The sequence below is a fragment of the Pongo abelii genome, chromosome 2, assembly GCF_028885655.2.
Source record: "Pongo abelii isolate AG06213 chromosome 2, NHGRI_mPonAbe1-v2.0_pri, whole genome shotgun sequence".
NCBI lineage: Eukaryota > Metazoa > Chordata > Mammalia > Primates > Hominidae > Pongo > Pongo abelii.
The window spans coordinates 158,901,308-158,923,755 of record NC_085928.1 but is presented as its reverse complement, the minus strand read 5'-3'; the positions used below and the strand labels follow the sequence as shown (position 1 = coordinate 158,923,755).

General features: G+C 38.7%; 1 protein-coding gene across 1 annotated transcript; it reads left to right on the top strand.

Moving 5' to 3' along the window:
* Positions 1-3,857: 3,857 nt before the first annotated feature.
* TM4SF18 (transmembrane 4 L six family member 18) lies at positions 3,858-19,043 on the top strand. The gene is made up of 6 exons (XM_002814162.5): positions 3,858-4,056; positions 4,169-4,362; positions 7,127-7,216; positions 12,513-12,655; positions 15,112-15,292; positions 16,058-19,043. The coding sequence occupies exons 2-6, from the start codon at positions 4,186-4,188 to the stop codon at positions 16,070-16,072; spliced, it is 606 nt and encodes a 201-aa protein (XP_002814208.1). The 5' UTR covers positions 3,858-4,056; positions 4,169-4,185; the 3' UTR covers positions 16,073-19,043.
* Positions 19,044-22,448: the final 3,405 nt, after the last annotated feature.

The following is a 22,448-nucleotide window of genomic DNA, read 5'->3' as shown; positions in this document are numbered from 1 at the left end:
CCTTCCTGTGTCCAAGTGTTCTCATTGTTCAACTCCCACCTATGAGTGAGAACACGCGGTGTTTGGTTTTCTGTCCTTGCTATAGTTTGCTGAGAAGGATGGTTTCCAGCTTCATCCATGTCCTTACAAAGGACATGAACTCATCCTTTTTTATGGCTGCGTAGTATTCCATGGTGTATATGTGCCACACTTTCTTAATCCAGTCTATCATTGATGGGCATTTGGGTTGGTTCCAAGTCTTTGCTATTGTGAATAGTGCCACAGTAAAAATACATGTGCATGTGTCTTTATAGCAGCATGATTTATAATCCTTTGGGTATATACCCAGTAATGGGATGGCTGGGTCAAATGGTATTTCTAGTTCTAAATCCTCCCTCAAGCTTACTTTCTTTCATTCCTTGAAGAGTCTAGCACCTGGCTTTCTAAATGTAGTCATTCTCTCCCAAACTGACATTGTCTAATTTTTTATTTTAATATTCATCATAAATGATCATTCCAATACACCGCCCTTTCCATTCCTTTTCGTCAGTCATCTTGTCCTCCACCTCCCTACGCTACTCACTCCTAGGATCACACCTTGTGTCAGTCTGCTAGGACTGACATAACAAAACACCACAGACTGGGTGACTTGAACAAAAGACATTTATTTTCTCACAGTTCTGGAGGCCAGAAGTCCAAGGTCAAAGCGGATTTGTAAATTATGTGCCAAATCTGTGTTGGCAGATTGGTTTCTCCTGGGGCTTTTCTCTCTTTGGCTTGCAGATAGCCACTTCTCACTGTGTCCTCACACAGTCTTTTCTCTTTGCACCTCTAGAATCTCTTTGTGTGTCCAAATTCCCTCTTTTTATAATCTGATTGGATTATCCCCACCATGCTGTCCTCATTTTAACTTCATCACCACTTTAAAGGCCCTATCCAAATACAGTCACGTTTGAGATTATGGGGGGTTAGAGCTTCAACATATGCATTTAGGAGAGACATGATCAGCCCATAACACACCTCCAGACTTTTTCTTCACCTATTCCTGAAACAACATCTCTAAAATCTCAAATTCCTGCATCACACTTCTCAGTCACTACCTCCTCTCTTTCTAGCTCGCTCTGTGTCTTACCTAAAACCAGGAATTTTTCAACCACACTGGGACACACAATTTACAAATCCAGTGCCTCTTTTACTATTTCTCACACTCCCTCACATCCTTACTTCCCTCCTTACTCAGCTTAAGTTCCACAGTAACCATTCACTTGTAACCATCACTTGCATACTTGTAACCATCACTTGCATACATCATTGTAACCATTCACTTGCATACATTCTTGAATCCTTTGCCCATCCCTCTCTTCATGGTATCTGCCTGGCAAAGTCCCAATCCTGGTTGACTCCAGCTTTCTTCCTACTTGCTGGCTACACCTCTGCCACTGAACCTTACTGGGAAAATACCCATGTCTCCTGTCCAGTCTCACTATCCATTCATGGTCACAGACTCAAGTGGTCCCTCAGCACCTGCCACATTTCTCTAGTCTGCTCATTCTCCCACTTTCCAAGCCAACTGTTTGAACTTCTTCTCTCTTCCTTTAAACTTTTAACACCCTCTCCTCATCCTCATTCTCAGCTGATAAAATTGCCTCCTGTTTCACTGAGAAAACAGAAGTATAATAATCAGAAGTTCCCACTAACCACCTCCAAGCCCATGTCTATGTCCTCCTTCTGTTGCTGACACTGACCTGCCCTGCTGCCATCTAAGGTCAGCTCTTCCGTCTGTGCGCACACTCCCACCCTTTCTCACCTACTCAAGGAGCCTGTGCCAGCAATTCTCTCCTTTATCTCCTTTATGGTAAATACCTCCCTCTCTCCCTCATCCCCCCTCCCACAACAGTATACAAATATGCTACCATTTTTTCCACTAATTTTTGTCCCTTGACTTCTACTTCTCCTCTAGCTGCTGCCCCATTTCTCTGCCCTCCTTTACAGCAAATCTCTCCAAAAGAGTTACCTCGTCTATTTCCAATTTCTCTCCTCCCATTCTCTCATGAATCCACTCCAGCTGGACTCTCATCTCATCTCTAACTCACCAAGAAAGCTCCTCTTATCAAGGCCACCAGTGAACTCCACGTTGCTCAACCCAATAGCAGATTCTCAGTTCTTTCGTATGATGTGCCCTTTGGCAGCATTTACTTAGTTAATCACGCCTTCTTCTTCTTAGAAAGTCAACTTTGAGAATAAGCTCCTGATCTTCATTTCTGACTCACTGGCCATTTCTCAGTATCCTTTCTGCCTTCCTCTCATGTCCCCAAACTCAGTCCTGGACTGCCCAGGATTTAGTCCTTGGGTCTCTTTTCTATCAGCATGCATTTCCTTTGTGTCTCATGGGTTTAAATACCATTTATATGCTGACAACTGTCATATGTATATGTCACCCAGAGCTCTTCCTTGAACTTCATATTTGTATATCCAGCTGCCTAGTTGACATCTCCACTTGGATTTCTATAAGGTATTTCAAAACTTAGTACATTCGAAACTGACCATGTCATTCCTCTTCTCCCAACCCTGCTCATCCAGCTGACTTGCTCGTTTCTGTTAATGACAATTTTATTCTCCCAGTTTCTCGGGCCCAAATTATGTTGTCTTTGACTTCTCTCTTTCTCTTATACCCACATCCAATCTGCCACCAATCCTGTTGGCACAAGCTTCAAAATATATCCCAAATCCAGCTTCCTTTTACCACTTCTGCCGCTACTACCAGCATGACCTGAGTCATCATCATCTCTTACCTGGATGGTGGAAATGGCTTCAGAACTCATCTCTATCTCCTCCACACCCTTTACCACCTATTTACAACACAGCAGCCAGAGCGAACCTTTTAAAACATCAAGCGCAGTGCCTGCCACATAAGAGATGCTCAATGAATACTCAACCAACAATGTTATTCTCTTCCCAATCATCCCAGGAACTCTAGTAAATATGATTTTATGCTGCTTCTATGTGACTGGAAAAAACGTCTAATGCCCAGATTTTTTGATGCACTTAGATCAAAAGTACTAGAGGGAAAAAAAATCACATCCACAAGGGGGTGCCAAGAAACCTCTTTGGAACCTGGACTGCTAGTTTCTTTCTTTCTTTCTTTCTTCATTTCTTTTTTTTTTTGAAACGGAGTCTCACTTTGTCACCCAGGCTGGAGTGCGGTGGAACGATCTCGGCTCACTGCAACCTCCATCTGCCAGGTTCAAGTGATTCTCCTTCCTCAGCCTCCGGAGTAGCTGGGATTACAGGTGCCCATCACCATGCCTGGCTAATTTTTGTATTTTTAGTAGAGATGGGGTTTCACCATGTTGGCCAGGCTGGTCTCAAACTCCTGACCTCAGATGATCCACCTCCCTCAGCCTCTCGAAGTGTTGAGATTACAGGTGTGAGCCACTGCACCAGCCCTACCTTTGTTTTCTTAATAGTAGGAAAAATATGCCTTTATTTCTGTTATGATTTTTCAGAGAGGTAGAGATAATAGATGCAAACTCTTGGAAGGAAAGCTATACTGATCTAATCAAGATATTTTGTTTTTCTCATTCACCAGTCACTTTCTCAGTCCTTTCTGTATCCCTTGCAGTTTGAACAAAGCTTGGTGAATAGTGTGCACACAAAAAGCACACTAGGTGAAAGACAGATACATAAAGAGGGTAAAGTCAGGACATTTTAACAAACCTATCAAGCTCTAAATATAAGCCTCCTTGGTAGTTTTCTCTTTAACCCTCTCTCCACTGTTGGATGAAATTTGCTACATTCAATTCCAGTCCCCACCCCAACTTCCTTCTTAACACAGGGTCAGGGTTAAGCCTTCAGTGCTTTAATCCAGAGGAAAATGACTTATTTTTAAAAGCAGTGAAAAACACCGCATTCCTTTGGCACAGGATGAAGACCAGCTCAGCTCTTCAGTTGTTGATCATTGTCTATTGTTCTCCAAACAGTAAACCACTATTTCATACTGAGATTGTCGGCTGCGGGTATATTCCAATTCCCCGTCTCCTCATGAATATGAAGTGAAGGGCTCTGACCCTGAAAGTGGTAGGTAATCTCAAAAAAAAAAAAAAAAAAAGAGAGAGAGAGAGAAAAAAAGTCAGGTAGGAAGAAGAAAAATAGACTTTCTGTGACTGTATACTCTTGAAATCTCCCGCAGGTTCTAAGCAGGGCAAAATGGGGACTCGGAAGTGTGGAGGCTGCCTAAGTTGTCTGCTGATTCCGCTTGCACTTTGGAGTATAATCGTGAACATATTATTGTATTTCCCGAATGGGCAAACTTCCTATGCATCCAGCAATAAACTCACCAACTATGTGTGGTATTTTGAAGGAATCTGTTTCTCAGGCATCATGGTAAGTGTGACTTTGGAGACTTGGGAGAGAAGGGGGAGTTGTAATTGAGACTTACCTTGTAACTAGTAAAAATAATGAATAATGGAAAAATCATTCTGCTAATCTTGGGTGTAGGATTTGAAAGACGGATGGGGGTGAAGGGGCAGGTAATCTGCTAGGATTTGGGACATAGCTCTGTTTTCAATAAGCTGCTCAGCAATGCAGCTTCAGTAATGCAGGAAATTAGTCCTAATGAAAGTTTATGGGACACTGGCCTGTAAAAACAGTATGTTCTCATGAACCCTGCATGTCAATTTAAGCTATTTGATCTTCAGTGGCATTACTGTTTTCTAGAACAGATTTTCTGTCTGCACTCATGTTTTTCTAGCTTGAAGGGGCATTAGGACAGCATGAAAAAAAAAGCAGAGACTTGGCTGTTCAGACAAACCTGCATGTAACTCTAAGCTCTGTCATTTGTTCCATGAGAGCTTCAGCAAGTTACTCAGTATCTTTGAGCCTCAGTGTTCTAATGTGAAAAATGTGAATAATGGCATTTACTTTTAAAGATAAAATATATATAAAGTGCCCAGGAGAGAGACTGACATGTAGCAGGTAGCCAGTGACTGTTGTAATTATGATTATTAAAGAATGAGCTGTGTCATCATTAAAATAGTCCTACATTAGACCCTAATAATGGAGGGAGTTTTTGAAAAGTCAATTGAATTATCAATGGCAAGAATCCATGAACGTTTTCCTGATGACTTTGTGCACTTTAAAAATAAACAAACTGATAGTAAATCATGTTGGCAACTCAGAGGAAAAGACAATTTCCTGGTCAAGTCATTTCTAAAAATAGTGCATTATGAACTGTAAGCTAATCAGACCACCAGTAATGTAGAAGAAAATTCATTATAATCTATTTCTACATCTTTTAGGGGTTTTTAATTATTATATTTGAATAGCTGTGTTGTAAAATTATTCATTTTGCACATTAAATTAATAAACTTTAAAATATTAATATCCAATGCTATTGAAGTTGCTATGAAATAAGTACATAACTAATATTGGTTGCACTACAAATAAATGTCAGTCTTTTCGGGAAGAGTTTGGTATAATATATCAAGACCCGTGAAAATGCTTATGTCGTTTGACTCAGTAATCCTACATCTCGTCATTTTTTCTGAGGAAATCATCCAAAATAAGGGAAGAGCTATATGTACAGATGTTTGTGGCTGCATTGGTATAATAGTAAATAACTACAAGAAGCATCTTACAGAGAAGTAGTGAAATAAATTATGGTACATTCACTTCATACAGTGGTGAAAATTATAATTATGAAGATGTAACAACATGGAAAATGCACATTATTTCATGTTAAGTGAAAAAAGACACAATAACGTTGTGGGTAAATTACTATTGCAGCTGTGTCAAATAGACATATGTGGGAAAACACCAGAAATAAATGCATGAAGACACACGAAGGTGGTGGAATTATGTGTAATTTACCTCCATTATTCTTGACTCCTCTGTATTGCAGTTATATTTTAAAACAAAAAAAGAAGGCAGTGTCTCTTTCAACAGTTGATGCCTGAGCAATAAGACTACAGGCTCTAGGTCAAATTATCTCTATCAATACTGTAATGAAGCTGGTTACTATGCTTTGGCCTTGTCTCATCATTGTTTTCCTCAATATGCAATTGCAATAGATGGAAGAGTTGCAAGACATAACTAAGATTAGACCAGAATTTCTTTCAATCTGTTATAACTAACGATGTTGAAAGGAGGGGAATATAGGACTCTTTTGCTTATATTCCATGTAAAAATTAAAACTAGGAAAAGAAACCTGTTCTCTATTTTTTTTTCATTTTCCAGGAATTATTAAAATATATTACTATAACTGCATCAAATCCCTTTAGGAGAAAGGAGAAGAATATAGGTAAATAATTAAATGAACAAAAAAATTAATGAAAGCTGAAGAAATTTGGAAACTGGAAACATTAGCTATGAAGAGTAAAATAACAGTGAACTCAGCTGTAGGATTCAGTCCTGAATAGTGAGAGTAAAAAAATGGGAGGAGAATTTCCCATAAGCAATTCATGGTCTGTATCTAGCCTAATCAGAAATTATAATGGTAAAGAAATACATGTTCCTTCCAGAGCTCTGGCCTTTTGCCTAAAATAAAATTTAAAAAAAGGAAATAAGATGCATTGATTCTCCCACTTTCTTGGCTTGATACAGACAAAACACATTGAAACAATTTACACCTGAGATGATTTGAATGCATGGGGAAATTGAAGTCACTTTAAAGAGATATGGTTTCAGATTAACTGAGCCTCTCACCTCCATTCCCAGAGGACAGTAAATGAAGAGAGGTTGGCAAACTACCAAGCCTGCTGAATGATTTTCCTTGGTTCTCCACAACTGAGTCATTGAGAAAGGCAGGTTTTGCTGCCCAGGGTGGTATTCTCCTGTCCATCCATTTACTTCTCCTTAATTATTAGCTTTTGATGGTTGCTAACCATGATAATAATAGCTAACATTTATCAGTCACTATGAATCAACCACTATGCTCAAAATGTCACATATATTACCTCGTGACAATCTCTTGATACCATTTTATAGAGAAGGTGTCTCAAATTCACACAGCTAGAAAGTGACAGAGCTTGGATTTAAATCCATATCTGCCTGACCCCAGACTCTATGCTCGAAGACGCTGTCCTCTGATTATAAGCACGAATGTAAACTAGCATTTCATTGCTAACATTTTATGTCTTCCCTCCTATAGATGCTTATAGTAACAACAGTTCTTCTGGTACTGGAGAATAAAAACAACTATAAATGTTGCCAGAGTGAAAACTGCAGCAAAAAATATGTGGTAAGAGCAATAGTTTTTTTGAGGATGGTTGAATGGGCTCCAGCTTTCTTTCCTCTCACTCAGAAACACAAAAATATTGACAGTATTGTACCCTCACTACTGTTGAGTACAGTACAGAGATCAAGAGTTTACTGCCAAGATCACCTTCCATTTTGCTTAGTCTTTCCTCCACTTTTGTTCTACTGATGCGCTTTCAGAAAATCAGCATTTAAAGATACCTAAAATTAGGAAATAATACTTTTTCCTAACTGAGTTTACATTAGTCTATTTTTTCTTTATAAACTTTATTGAGGGGTAAATTACATATAATAAGTGGCATCCATTAGAAATATGCAATATCATGAGTTTTAACAGTTGACTACACTCATGAAACCACCATTGCAGTCAAGATAGCAGAATATTTCTGCCAACCCCCAAAGATTAACCTTTGATTTACTTTTTGTCATTATAGATTAGTTTGTATTTTATGTATGTGGAATCATACAATATTTGCCTTTTTTTGTCTGGGTTTTTTCATCCAGGATAATAATTTTTAGATTCATCCATATTGTTGGGTGTATGTGATGTGCATTTTTTAAGTTGGCACTTGAAAAATAATTAAAATAGTATCAGGGTGAATAATACAACCACATTTTCTAAGCCAGTGCTCCTGCATTTCTACCATTCTCCTTCTCATCCTCTTCCTCCTCTTCATCGTTTATTCACACTTGCATAGCACTTTATAGTTCTTTCACATTTACTCAGTGAATTAAGTCATTATTTCTCCTATTTTATAGATGAAGCACTTGTGGCTCAAAGAGAACAAGTGATTATTAGCTAGGAGGAGTTTTACGATGATATCTGGTTGGCATTTTTTGCAGCAGTGCTTCTACCTGTTAGCTTCATATTGCAATCACCTGGGAGCTTGGAACAACACTAATGCCTAAATCTCATCCCCAGAGTCCCTGATTTAGTTAGTCTGAGGTACAACCTGGGCATGGATATGTTTTAAATCTCCTCAGGATATTTCAATGCGTAGTCAAGATTGTATGGCAAACTTTCTTTGACCAATGTCTTTTAGAAATTAAATTCATTGCTTTATTTAGTACTGTGTCCCTTATGGAGAACAATTGAAAATTAAAATACACTCTGTGTGTGTGTGTGTGTGACCAGTTGACTCAGTCATCCTCCAGCAGCTACTTGTAATATACTTATGGAAGAGATTTCACAATTGCCTAGGGGAAATAATAAATTCAGGTATAGATTCAAGTTATGATACTCAGAGAATTTCTAGAAAACAAATATATGTGATATTAAGTATATAATAAAAATTAACATGTTCAATTTGCCTTAACTCACTGTTAGCACTTCCAGCACAAATAGATGCTAGAAATAGTCTGAAAAGGGTCTTATAATCAGCATTAAATTAGATGACTGACATCTCATTGGGAACAGCAGCAGAAAGGAAGAGAGGATTCTCTGGATTCCCTTTTTGGCCTTTTCAAGGTAAGTTCTAGAAGAGAAGTCCCAATTCAAATGCCCCCAGAAGCCATGTGTGTGACATAAATGAATTAAACGAGCCTGGTAGGCATCAGAGCACAATTTCCATCTAAGGAGGAGAAGGAGCTGCTACTGAAGTCCAGCCAGTTGTTGCCATGATGAAGTAGGGCAATAATTCTCAGTTTTCAGTAGAAAGTAAAAATATGGATTTTTATGTAAAACTTTTCGATTGTAAAATATTGGCAATTAATCTTCATTTAAACCAAACAAAGTACATATTGTGGGAAAATCTGAATCTGCGTCAGTTTGTAACTTCCAAAATGTAATAAAAATTGATTCATTTCTTGGTTATTATCTGTTATGGCCTGAATGTGTTCCTCCAAAATTCACATGGAAACCTAATCCTCACTGTGGCGGTATTAAGAGGTGGGATGTTTTTGGAAGTGACTAAGTTGTGATGGCTCTTCCCTCATGAATGAGAGTGGTGCCCTTATAAAAGGGGTTGAGGGGAGTACTCTTACCTCCCTTGCACCATGCGAGGACACATAGAAGATGCCATTTATGAGGAATGAGCCCTCACCAGACACTGAATCTGCCAGTGATCTCTGACTTTCCAGCCTCCAGAAGTGTGAATAATAAAATTACGTTATTAATTACTCAGTCTAAGGTATTTTTGTTATAGCAGCAGGAACTAAGGCACTATCCGTTCCTACGTGGAGTCTGGTTTTCTGCCAAAATTCTTGGACAATTATTCCTGGAAAGCAAATATTGGCCAAATAAGGGCACTTGAAATAATAGCTACTATTTTATTACATTTTATTTTTGAAATCGCCCTGTTGTATAGGTACCATTCCTGTCTACATCATCTACAGTTTACAGAAAAGAAAACTATGATTCAAATTCTTATTCCCACTTTATTTTGAGGCTTACCTTGATAGTGCAATGGTATCCACTCATTAGATTATAGTGTGTGTGTGTGCATGTGCGTGTGTGTGTGTGTGTATGCTGTGGTTGCCAGTTTCCCCCAATGAAGAAATTCTTCATTGATCTTCCCAGTGAATATTTTTTCCAGTTTTCCATAAAGAGGATATATTAATGTTATACTCAGTGAAATAATTTTAAACAAAGAAATGTTATTGAGATGATTTTTATTCCTAAAATCACAGGTTTGTTGGTCTTACTTTTTCTGGTTTCAGCTTTTGAATTTATTATCTATTGGTTACTGCGTGTTACTATTCTGCTGCCTACTCTAACCCTGCAATCAACATTTCTAAAGCTAATTTTTCTTCCAAACCAAATAACCCTTCTTGGTATCCTTATTTCTGTCTCCTTTTTATCCAAGCCCCAGCTCTGGATTATTTTTTTTTTTCATCTCCAGCTACTCATTTCCTCCTTAATGTGTTTTCCTCCAGTGTGTGTCTTTGTCACCTCAACTTGCATCTGTCTCCAACCTGGATCCTTATCTTTGAGGTCTCTTACTTCCAGCTTGTGTGACCACTGCCAGAGCAATATTCCAAAAGCACATTTTGGGCATATCACTTCCTGCTCAAAAACCAATTACAAGACTTGTTTAAAAAATAGTTTCTGGATGGGCACCGTGGCTCATGCCTGTAATCCCAGCACTTTGGGAGGCCAAGGCAGGTGGATCCCCTGAGGTCAGGAGTTTGAGAGCAGCCTGGCCAACATGGTGAAACCCCGTATCTACTAAAAATACAAAAATTAGCTAGGCGTGGTGGCACGTGCCTGTAGTCCCAGCTACTCAGGAGGCTGAGGCAAGAGAATCTTTTGAACCCAGGAGGTGGAGGTTGCAGTGAGCCATGATCAGGCCACTGCACTCTCGCCTGGGTGACAGAATGAGACTACAACTCAAAAACAACAACAAAACGACAACAACAACAACAACAAAACCCCAGCTTCTTCCGGGTCTATGGCAGGGTAAGCTCAAAATGAACCTGGAACATCTTGCGCCAGAAAGCAAGAAAATGTTCAAAGAATGACAGGAGTATGTCAAAGGGCATAGGAATTGACCTACAGGGATGTTCCCATTGGCCAAATTTGGACCATCCATGCATCTAAAAGAATAATCGCATTTATGGATTATAGCATAATGAATTAGAAGATCCTTGAGTCCAGAAAACATAGACAGAGACAAAGGAGAGAGGAATGGGAAATGGAAGTTGTTCTGTGCAGAAAAATGATAACATAAATGCAGAGAAATTATAGCATTATGAAAGCAGCACATTGGAACCCCAGTGATTGCTGGTAATCAATGAATATGAGGATCATCAGTGGATGCTAAATCCATCAGTTGAAACGTTATTAAGAAACAGAATGTGACACTGTCTCAAAGCATCACCTTGGCAGTTATTTACTAATTGCCAAGTGGAAAATGTGCCTTTCTAGGGAAGGATCTGAAGGACACTCTTAACCAAGAGATCAAACTTAGCACCACCCTTAGCATGAAAGTCCTACGATGTACACCACACCCATTAAGTATTCTTGCTAAAATGTTTGAATTCAATTGTGAGAAAATAATCAGAAAAGCCCAGAATGTGAGACGTCTACAAGACAACTGTCTGGGATTCTTAAAAACAGTTTAACACCCCAAAAAACAAAAAGGCAGAAAGACTAGTGTAAATTAAAGGAAACTAAAGAGATGTAATCTTGTACATAAACACTTATTGGATCCTGTACAAAAAAATTTAAAAGTTACAAAATAATAGAATATTTTTATTCTTAGGAGATGTATGCTGAAATATTTAGGGGTGAAATATCATAATGTCTGCAACCTAATGGCTCAGTAACAAAAACATGTAATAAATACACGTGTATATATGTACAGGTGTACATATATACTTTGCATGGCTATATACACACATACACACAGAGAAAGAGAGAAAGCACAAGCAAATATGTAAAATATTCATGTAGGTGATTCTAGATAAAGGATATGTAGGGGTTTATTGTACTATACTTTCAACTTTTTTGTAGATTTGAAATTTTTTAAGGTTGGGAGGAGGGAAGTCCCTTGCACTGAAGGATAAAGTCCAGATTTCTTCATCTGGCATTCAAGGCCAGCTCTGGCCTGGATCTACCAAGCTGTACTCACTTTTTAAGCTACTCAAGGGCTGAATTGTGTCCTATCAACCTTGTTTTCCCAGCGTTAGTACCATGTCAATCTGTCTTCAGAGCCTTTCTCCTCACTCAGCTGGATAAACCCCTCTTAGATTAAACCTACTTTCTCACAACTCTGGTTGCACTGATCTGCCTGTGAATAACACCCATTCTCTCTACTCAAATGAAAACAGCCCCCTCTCCATCAATCCTATCCTCACTTGAATATGAATATAAATATCAATACTATACCTGATATTTTCATTTATATTCTTGTAAAGATATTTTAATATCTTGATAAGAGGAAAGCAGAGGTCATAGCTTATAATTCTTAGAGAACCCACTCTACCTAGAAAATAATAGGTCTTCAATAGATAGTTATGGGTTGATTGATCACATCCTTCACTGCATTTTCATAAGAGGAGATCACTATTTTGATTTCAAAATTCCAGAAGGAAAGAATAAATTTAGTAAATTACCCAGTTACCTCTATGTGATACCAAACAAAACGTTATTTAAAAACTTATTTTTAAGATCAAATAGGTTTGGATTACTTTTTTTTTTTTATTTCTATGTGGGCATTTAGTATCGTATAGACTGCATAAGCTTGGGTGAATCGGGGAATGTAGCTGTCTGATAATTTATCCACAATATCCTCTTGTTGCATTCTATGGTACTAACCTGCTTCTATGTTTTAATTTAGACACTGCTGTCAATTATCTTTTCTTCCCTTGGAATTGCTTTTTCTGGATACTGCCTGGTCATCTCTGCCTTGGGTCTTGTCCAGGGGCCATATTGCCGCACCCTTGATGGCTGGGAGTATGCTTTTGAAGGCACTGCTGGACGGTAAGGAATAATTCCCCAAACCAAGGAGGTCGGAAAATCAGAAATACCTGGCCTCATGCTCATGCTCACGCTCATTTTCCATGATCACTTTGGGGTTCCATGTGGCTATTTTAGTGCAGAATTTTCCTGTTAGTTTACTAATATCCAGACCAATTTGTTCTTGCACAGATCTTTGTTTAGATTTTTTTCTTCAATCTTTTAATGCCATTTTCATTCAATGTCTTCAGGCTGTCATGGAGCTATCCAAATGAAAGGTGTTTTTCTCCCATACCTCAGATTAAAGTTGTGTGGTTACTATGGTCTGGTCTGGTAACAGCTGGAGCTTATGGCCTGGGTGGATCCAGGAACTCAGTTCTGTTTTATGGCCAGGTAGGACATGTGGTCTGTTACAAGTGTGAAACGGCTTGAGAAGGAGAGAAACCATGGTGCTCTTGGATGGTGCTACTCAGGGCTATAGTAGGAGGGATGATAAAGACATAGAACAAGGCAAGATGAGCAGGAAAGTGCAGTCTGAGGTCCAGGAACATGATTAGGTACAGGAGTTTGTGGAATGAGCCAGAGCATATGCAGCTTATACTGGAGAAGGGTCTAAAGAGGTAGCCTTGCTCAGAAGGCTAGTAATTCAGTCAGGAGTCTGACAACCCAATCCCAGATCTCAGAATACCTCACACTGGCATTGTGCTGGGCTTATTGGGTTCCCAGCATCGGATGCAGATTAGGAGGTAGCAGGGCCCAGAAAGAAATACAGAAGAGGTCCAGAATTCTAATGAAGTAAAATGAGGGAATGTCTGTACCATTCACTGGTGGAAGTTATATTTTCTTCTCAACTCTCCATGATTAGCTTTATTGTTCAAGGCCCATGTCCATCTGAGGTCTTACATGTGCATGTAGGCCTACATGGCAGAGCTGCTTCTGTGACTGTAGCTGTCTTCATTCTGAAGATTTTTACATGGTGCCATATACCATGACCTTTCTTAGCAAACATGACTCTCCCTCAGGTCTCTCCTACTTGCACATCCATTTATACGCTCTCTGCAAGAAGAAAAATATGGCTCTTTTTGCCCGACTCCGCAGGCAGTCAGACCTTATGGTTGCCTTCCCTTGTTCCCTAAAAATCTCTGTTATTCTGCTCTTTTTCAAGGTGCACTGATATCGTATTGTTCAAACCACATGTTTTACAATCAATTTGTACAGTTAACACAATTATCACAGTGGTCCTGATGTGATGTACATCCTCAACTTAAGAAGATAACAGGATTAAGAGATTAGAGTAAAAACAGGCATAAGAAATTATAAAAGTATTATTTGGGAACTGATAAATGTCCATGAAATCTTCACAATTTATGTTCCTCTGCTGCGGCTCCAGCCATTCCCACCATTTGGGGTCCCTGACTTCCTGCAACATTGCAAGTCATCTTGTTTTAAATTGCTAGATGATCTGTGCAGAGCATGTACTAGGAACAGTCTAGAGGAGGGATCTGGAGGGACTCATTTCCCTGGCGGCTGAGATGGAGATAGGGGTAAATGAGGGGTATGAGATAGGTTTAGGGAAATTTAACAGAAAACCACATCTGTATTGTACTTTACAGGTTTCAAACTGTTTGTATACACATTCTTACCAAATATTCACAATAACTCTGGGGTTAGATATTTTAACCCCATTATCAAGATAAGAGTCTGGAGGGCCAGGCGCGGTGGCTCATGCCTGTAATCCCATCACTTTGGGAGGGCGAGGCGGGCAGATCATCAGGTCAGGAGAGCGAAACCATCCTGGCTAACACAGTGAAACCCCGTCTCTACTAAAAAAATACAAAAAATTAGCCGGGCATGGTGGCAGGCGCCTGTAGTCCCAGCTACTCCGGAGGCTGAGGCAGGAGAATGGCGTGAACCCGAGAGGCTGAGCTTGCAGTGAGCAAAGATGCACCACTGCACTCCAGCCTGGGCAACAGAGCGAGACTCCGTCTCAAAAAAAAAAAAAAAAAAAAAAGTCTGGAGGCCAGAGAGGTAAAGTTCTTTGCTCAACATCCTGCAGACCCAGATCCAGGAATTCTGATTTCATATTCAGTGCTCTTTCCCATTGGAGACAAGAGCCATTAACAATACAAAGAAATTCTCAGAGTGCCTCTATTTCCTGGAGCATTAGAAAGTAGAAAATAAATAAAGGTGGGGAAAGAGTAAAAAAGAAGGAAGTAGGAAAGAAATGGAAGAGGAAGAAAGAAAAACAAAGAGGCCACGGGGGTGATAAGGCAAGCACAACATTTATAATAAACTAAGTATCTAACTCAGTGCTATGCATAAGATATGTCCAACATGTGTATCTGAATGGTTTTTAAAATGTATTAATTCATATCTAATAACTATATATTTTAGTTACACAGAAATTTCTCAAACATACAAATGCTTGTAGCTTTCTTCCTTGGACCCAGTATGTAGATTTGGCCATGGGTCTCTCTCAGTTTCCTTACAGATTCTAGCATATGGATTCAGTGCCTGGAACCTGCACATGTTGTGGAGTGGAACATCATTTTATTTTCCATTCTCATAACCCTCAGTGGGCTTCAAGTGATCATCTGCCTCATCAGAGTAGTCATGCAACTATCCAAGATACTGTGTGGAAGCTATTCAGTGATCATCCAGGTAACAGATTCTCATGGGCACCTGTGGCTCATCCATATTTCCCCCACTTCCCAGGATTCAATGAGGCTTTTTGAAAACACTCTAGAATTCCATCACTTTCCCCCGATTTCTATTGCCCTCATCTTTATTCAAGCTCTAATATCTCAATTTTTTCTGATATGCCAATGTGTCTTGGCTTATCTATAAGGGTTGAATCAACTCAGTAATTGTAAAATCTGCATTTCTTGTTATATGGTAAGGCTTCATAAGTGTTTTGAATGAGCGATGTTTTAGTATTCTACATAGAGATAACTCAAAGCATGACGAAATTTTACCATTTATCAAGAATTTTCCTGCTAATAAGTTAAGCAAAGGCTCAGAACCTTATCTCATTGAAGTAACTTCTCTTCTGAATGCTACTACATTCAACTAATAAACCTTTATCTTGAGTGCATAGTGAGTGCTTTTGAAGAAGAAGGGAAATATGTATTTATCCCATTGAAACCACTTCTACTTCGTCTGCTAAAATACTAATGTTAATTTAGTTATGGTTGAAACTGCTATCAACAAGTCCAGAGTGAAGAAAAATTATGAATGAGATCGCTTGTATTTTGTTTAACAGCATAGAATGTGTAATACCTTTCCTAGCAATTTCTAAGAGATGTTTTTTCTGTTCTATCATATTTTGAATATGAAATATAAGTTTAAGTTGCTACCTGGATTATGGATTACTAATCAAGCCAAGTTTATAACTTTAATCACTTTATTTTTCCTTTTTTCCTATAGCCTGGAATCATTTGAAAAAGGACAAAATGTTTTCCATTATCAAGACATGGCCATCTATCTAAATATTATATCAACTGTGTAGACTTGAGGGCAATATTGAAATGATGGTGCTTTCTGCATTTGGTGTTTATTTGTAAAATTTGCAGTCCTCACTGCACATGCGAGTATACCACCCTTCCATTTAGTATGTTTTTTAAGTAATATGCATCAGAAACTTCAGAAATACTTCTGCCTTTTGATCAAACAAATCCATTTCCAAGAATCTGTACTAGGGAAGTAAATAAGAATATGAGAGAAAACTTTATGCAAATATGTATATTGCAACATTATTTAATATTCTGGAAAACTGGAAACACCCCAAAATTCTAAACTCAGAGGAAGGATTAAGTAAAGAGTGGTACATACTGTAAATGCTTTCTGATATTAAAAAAATTAATTAAATAAAAAATAAAGAGTGCTAGATATTTGTAAAATTATAGTCATTACAAATGATGTTTTTAAAATTATGAATAATGCTACATCAAAAAGCAGGTTACAAATTCATGTTTACTGTATAACTATTTAAAGCAAATGAAACACTAATAATCAAAATTTAGGATGAAAACTAAATCTAAAAGGAAATATAACAAAATGCCAATTATGCTTGGTTTGGGGCATTGATGACCCTTCTTCCCACTTTTCTATATTTTCCAAGACTTCTTTATTGAATATGTTTTACTATAAATATTTTCTAAACTCATATTTTCACTATTAAAATTTTTTTATTTTTCCAAACTTTAAGGCATATGCTCTTTCCACATTCCTCAACATTATTTGCAAACATCATGAAATGACACTTCCATCAACATTCAATGAGGAAAGTAGTGATATAGATGAGCCAAAAAGAGTTTTATATAAACTTACACAATCTACACTCTTGCTCTTCCTTTCTGACTCCTGATGGTGAGTGTGATGGACTAGAAGAGGTAGCCTTAAAATAAGTGAGCAGCTAGGGAACATGCTCAATGGGCAAGAGAAAATGACCACTGACCAGTTAATACCTGTGCCAGGGGGAGTTACCAGTACCTATATTTATTTTTAAAGTAATTAAAAAGTAGAACACTTACAAATTTTCCACCTATACATGCCATGACTTCCTCGGGGACGGTAGCCACATCTTATATATTTCCCACCATCCATAGGACCCAGCACACAGTGAAGCCAGTAGGCACTCAGTGTTGAATGGTTGTACCAGGTTTTCTGCTTCCTGTAGTTACCCTGCTGAGCACTGCTTCCATCACAGGTGCACTGGGCCCCAACACTTCTGCCATTTCCCCATTTGTCTCCTCCATGGACACTGCTCTGTGCCACATGGACCTGCTCTGTGCCAAAGCCAGGGAGTAGGCTGGGGGGATACGGAAGAGAATATCTTTCTCCTTGATGCCTGCTGTGCCAACAGCCCCCTTTAAGCCTTGTTCACAGCCTTTGCTGAAACAAGCATCTTGAAAGCAAGCCATGTTATATACCACATGACCTTCATGCTCTGGGCCCAGCTGACTGAACTGGGGCAGGCCCCAGAGTCATGGGCAGCCTATTGTCTTGCTAATGGCCTCTGACTTAGCCTGGAGAAAACACTGTCCAAACAAGACTGGTGGTTATTCAAGCGTGAGAATTTGAACTAAGAAGCCAAGAATGAGGCAACCGGAGCATTACCATCAAAAAATGATTAAAGGGTGAAGAAGGAAGCCAACATGCAGAGAGTATCTGGTTCATGTTAATAATGGTATCATATTAAAAGGAAGATATGTGAACTTCTGCTCCAAAAGCTCCTAAAAACTGCCTTTGCCCACAATGAACAATGACAATGTATACTAGGCCTGGTTTCTGTTCTTGGATTCCTAGATAGTCTTTCTTCTTTGTCACTGTGCTGATCATTTCAGTAAATCCTCCACTAAATCAGTGCAGCTCTGTTTATTGCAACTAAAACAACCCAACCAAAGACTCCCTTTTCTAGATGTTGGGTTGGAGGGATGCTAAGACAAAGACGCTTAGGCTCCAGAGTTTTACAGAGCTTCATTCAATAACACTCTACTTGCCAAAGAACTTAAACATGAGGTCTGAAGGACTTGGGCCAAGAGGCAAACCCAAGCTACAGACACCATGTTGTACTCAGAGTGACCTCTCCCCTCTGACAGCCCAGGATTTCTCTATCAAGTCCACAAGTTAGTCATATCCAGGACCATCTTGTTAAAAATTCTCTCAAAGTCTCCTCAGCCCTCTTGTAAACAGACTTCTGGAAGGTCCACATCATCAGTTTGTTATATACTTTCAGACTGTCTATCTCTTGTTTAGATTCAGCATGGAACCATACATTGAATGGACTGTTAATAGATGTTTGCTGAATGACTCCACCACAGCATTGGACACATCAGGGGTACAGCCAAATGCAGCATGATACCTCTATCAGGAAAATTAAATTTTAACACAGCCACCAAATATTCTATATTTGAAGAGTATATGCTAATCATGCAATTTTAAGTTAAAAAAAGCTGAATACAAAAAAAGCTGAATATGTGTGTTTTATGTCCTTGTGAATTCAAAGTAAAAAGGAAAAAAACCTCAAAAACCAAATATATGTATGCAGTTTGAGCCCAAATTTTTAATTAAGTAACCATATAATTACATGTAGACATGTATAAACCTTCAGATATGTAAAGACCAGGAAAATATTTAAAAGTTAATAGTTACATCATCTGTGGTCATAACACCCTGAAAATGCCTAATATTGGAAACTTAAGCAGGGTTGGTCCAGGTTATTACTTGGATGGGAGACTAGATGCTATAGGCTGAAAAAAGAAAGCATAAGTATGCACAAGTTAATGCTTAATTATCTCCTAACGATAGGACTGTGAGTTCTATCTCTTTTCTTTACATTGTTCAGTATTTTCAAATTTGCCTTTGAAAATGTGTTATGTACTTGAATTATCAGAAAAAATAAATGTCATTGAAAAAGCAATGGTCCTCTAATTCTTTCTGTAAAATTTATTTAAGGAGTTAAAATAGAAAATATATATAGTTATGTATATGACTGGCCTTCTCTTACCCTTTCCAGAAATAATCTTTCCACTTTCTAATTCTGAGAGTATTATGAGCTAATCCTGATTGAGAATGATTTATGTTTATGCATTTCTGCACTTATTATTTTCTACTATTCTCCTTGCTTCTATCTCATTGTTATTTTCCTAACTTCTTAAATTGAATACCTAGCTTATTGATTTTCTAACTTTCTTTTTTTCTTAAAATAAGCATTTAAGACTAGACATTAATTACCACTTTGGCTGAATCTTACAAGTTTTAAAATGTTGCATTTTCCTGGTTTAGTTATAAATATTTTCTATGATTTATTTTTTGATTTATGATTTATTTTTTGATCCGTGAGATTTTTAATGTGCTTTAAAATTTCCAAGTATATGGCTGGGCGCAGTGGCTTATACCTGTAATCCTAGCACTTTGGGAGGCCGAGGAGGGCGGATCACAAGGTCAGGAGTTCGAGACCAGCCTGGCCAACATAGTGAAACCTCGTCTCTACCAAAAATACAAAAAAATTAGCCGGGCATGGTAGCGGGTGCCTGTAATCCCAGCTACTCGGGAGGCTGAGGTGGGAGAATCGCTTGAACCCTGGAGGCGGAGGTTGCAGTGAGCCAAGATTGTGCCACTGCACTCCCGCCCGGATGACAGTGTGAGACTCCATCTAAAAAAAAAAAAAAAAAAAAAACTTTCCAAGCATATGAGTTTATGTTATGTTTTTATGATTTGAACTTAATTGTATTATGATCATAGAAAGTGGTCTGTATGATTCCAATAATTTGAAAGTTTTTAAGATTTATTTTATGATTACTTTTTGTAAGTGTTCTATGTGCTGTAAAAGTAAATGTTTTCTCCAAATATTGAGGGCGGAATTCTATATGCATACTAAAATTAGGTCAAGTTGTTAATTTTGTTCAGGTCTTCAATATTCTGTTTGGTTGTTTGCTTGATTTAGGGTTGCTGTGAGGATTAAATGAATATACAGATAGAGTAATTTTATACTTTTATTGATATACATATCAGAAAACAGTATTTGGCACATGGATATGATTTATAAGTGGCCTATAGCACAGTGGAATAAAGATGTACTTTGGAGTCAAGTTGCTTGGGTTCAAATCTGGGGTCTGCCTTATTAGGTGTGTGACTCTGGTCAAGTTTACTTAACCTCTGTGTGCATCAGTTTCTGAGTCTGTAAAACAGGAATAATAGAGTTGTTGTGAAGATTAATTGAGTTCAAACATGTAAAGTTCTTAGTGCCTGGGTGACTTAAATCAGAATCCAGGTGCAGATTTGGAGCAGATTTGGGATGGTGGGGACATGGAAATGCCACAAAAACAACAGAAGGGGAAGGGGATGGAGAAAGGTCATAGGGTTATAGGGACAGCAAAGGGTCAGCCATTTTGGGAGAGAAAGAAGGTGAAGGTAGGTAGGCATTGTTAGGCTAGACAAAGTGCACAAGAAGCCAGCACTGCCTTACCTTTTGTCACATGCTTGGAGACTGTGAGCTTAACAGACATCATATTCAGATTCCTAAAACCCCTGCCTCTGGCCTATACATTTCCATCCCTTTGGAGAGCTATAAGGAATAGGGGCAATCCAAGGTTACTATTGTGAAAACCATAACTATTTGTATTCAGAAAGAATCCTGCTAGCTCTGCTTCCTGCTTTGTGAGATGAAGCTGAAAATTAAGGACAAGATTCCAGTTCTAGAAGAACCGAGATATATGGCAGGAAATTAAGTTAAGGAGTCAAGCTTGAGTGTGTGCAACTGGACAGGGAGGGCAAGATACACAAACCTGGCCACTGAAATCTTTTTACTTTAGAAAGAGCACTGGATGTGGTGCCTGGCTACCCGGGTCAGAGATCACCCCATGCCTAGTCAGTCCAAGGAACTTAATCAATTCAGATAAAATGCTTTATCTGGGTTAAGATGAAAACACACACACACACACACACACACACACACACACAGTAATTTCACTCCTGCCTAGAATCACACTAAATTTACAATAAAAGTTTTTTTTAAGACATAAAACCACAAATATGGGAGATTAGGAGAGGTGTCAAAAGCAATAAAATTTTGGAAGCTACAAAACATATTGATGACAGGTAACTGACCAAACCAACTCAAGAAACATGAGAATCCTCAGCTGTCAGTGGGGGAAGCTGAAGACTAACCTGATTTATACCTCAGAATTTTCCAGAGACTCCCAAATTGATAGTATCAGAGCCCTCTGGACCTGGAAGTGAAGGAAGACCATTAAAATAGGAATTCTGCGAGTCCCTGCATCTTTTCTCCTCTCCATGCCACTGGGAAGCGAATGGCATCTGAAAATTCTCTGGGCAGGGTAAAATAGACGGTCTTCTCTGAATTGAAGGAAACTAGACTCACTAAAGATATGAATATAACCCCCAAAATCAGAAGAATTAAGTAACTGGTATATCCTGAAGGATGAATGCTGAGGCACTCCTCCCACAAAGCCCTCTTAACCCACTCAGATCTCAGAACGCTGGTGGCCAGTCAGAGCTTGACCTTCCCAGCTGGAGACTCTCTAGCAAGTCTGGCCAGTGTGAGGGGAAAATTTTAGATATTGGCTGTAGTAGGCTAAATAATAGCCCTGACAAAATGCCGTATCTTAATCCATGGGACCTGTGAATATGTTACACAGGAAAGGATGGAAATGGATTTTGCACTTGTGATTAAATTAAGGATCTTAAAATGGGAGGCGGGAGGATTCCTGGATTTTCCAGGGGAGCCCAGTGTAATCATACAGTCCTTATAGAGGGAGGTAACAGTATTAGATTCAGAGAGAAAAGATGTAAAGATGGAAGTAGGAACCAGAGAAGACAGAAGTTACTATACTGCTGGCATTGAACATGAAGGAAGGGGCACTAACCAAGGAGTGCGTGGCCTCTAGTAACCGGAAAAGACAAGGAAACAGATTCTCACTCTAGAGCTGCTAGAAGAACACAAGCCTGCCAACACCTTTATTTTAGTCCAGTGAAACTGATTCTGGATTTTTGCTCTTTAGAACTGCAGATACTGCGGATAATAAAGTTGTGTTGTTTGGCCACTAAGTCTGTGGTTATTTTTCACAGAAGCAATAAGAAACTAATATCTTGGCATTTGAAATTCCTCAGTCAGTGGTTCACCCAATTCACACAACAGTGAAATTCAGAGGAAATAAGCTCAAAGCTCACTCTGAGTTTCCAAGCAGCACTTTCCTTGACTCATGAGTACAAGTAAATAGTCAAGTGTCCTAGACATCTGATGAAAGTCTCTTACATGAAAGATAGAGAGCAAATACGTTTTTATTTTTTAAAT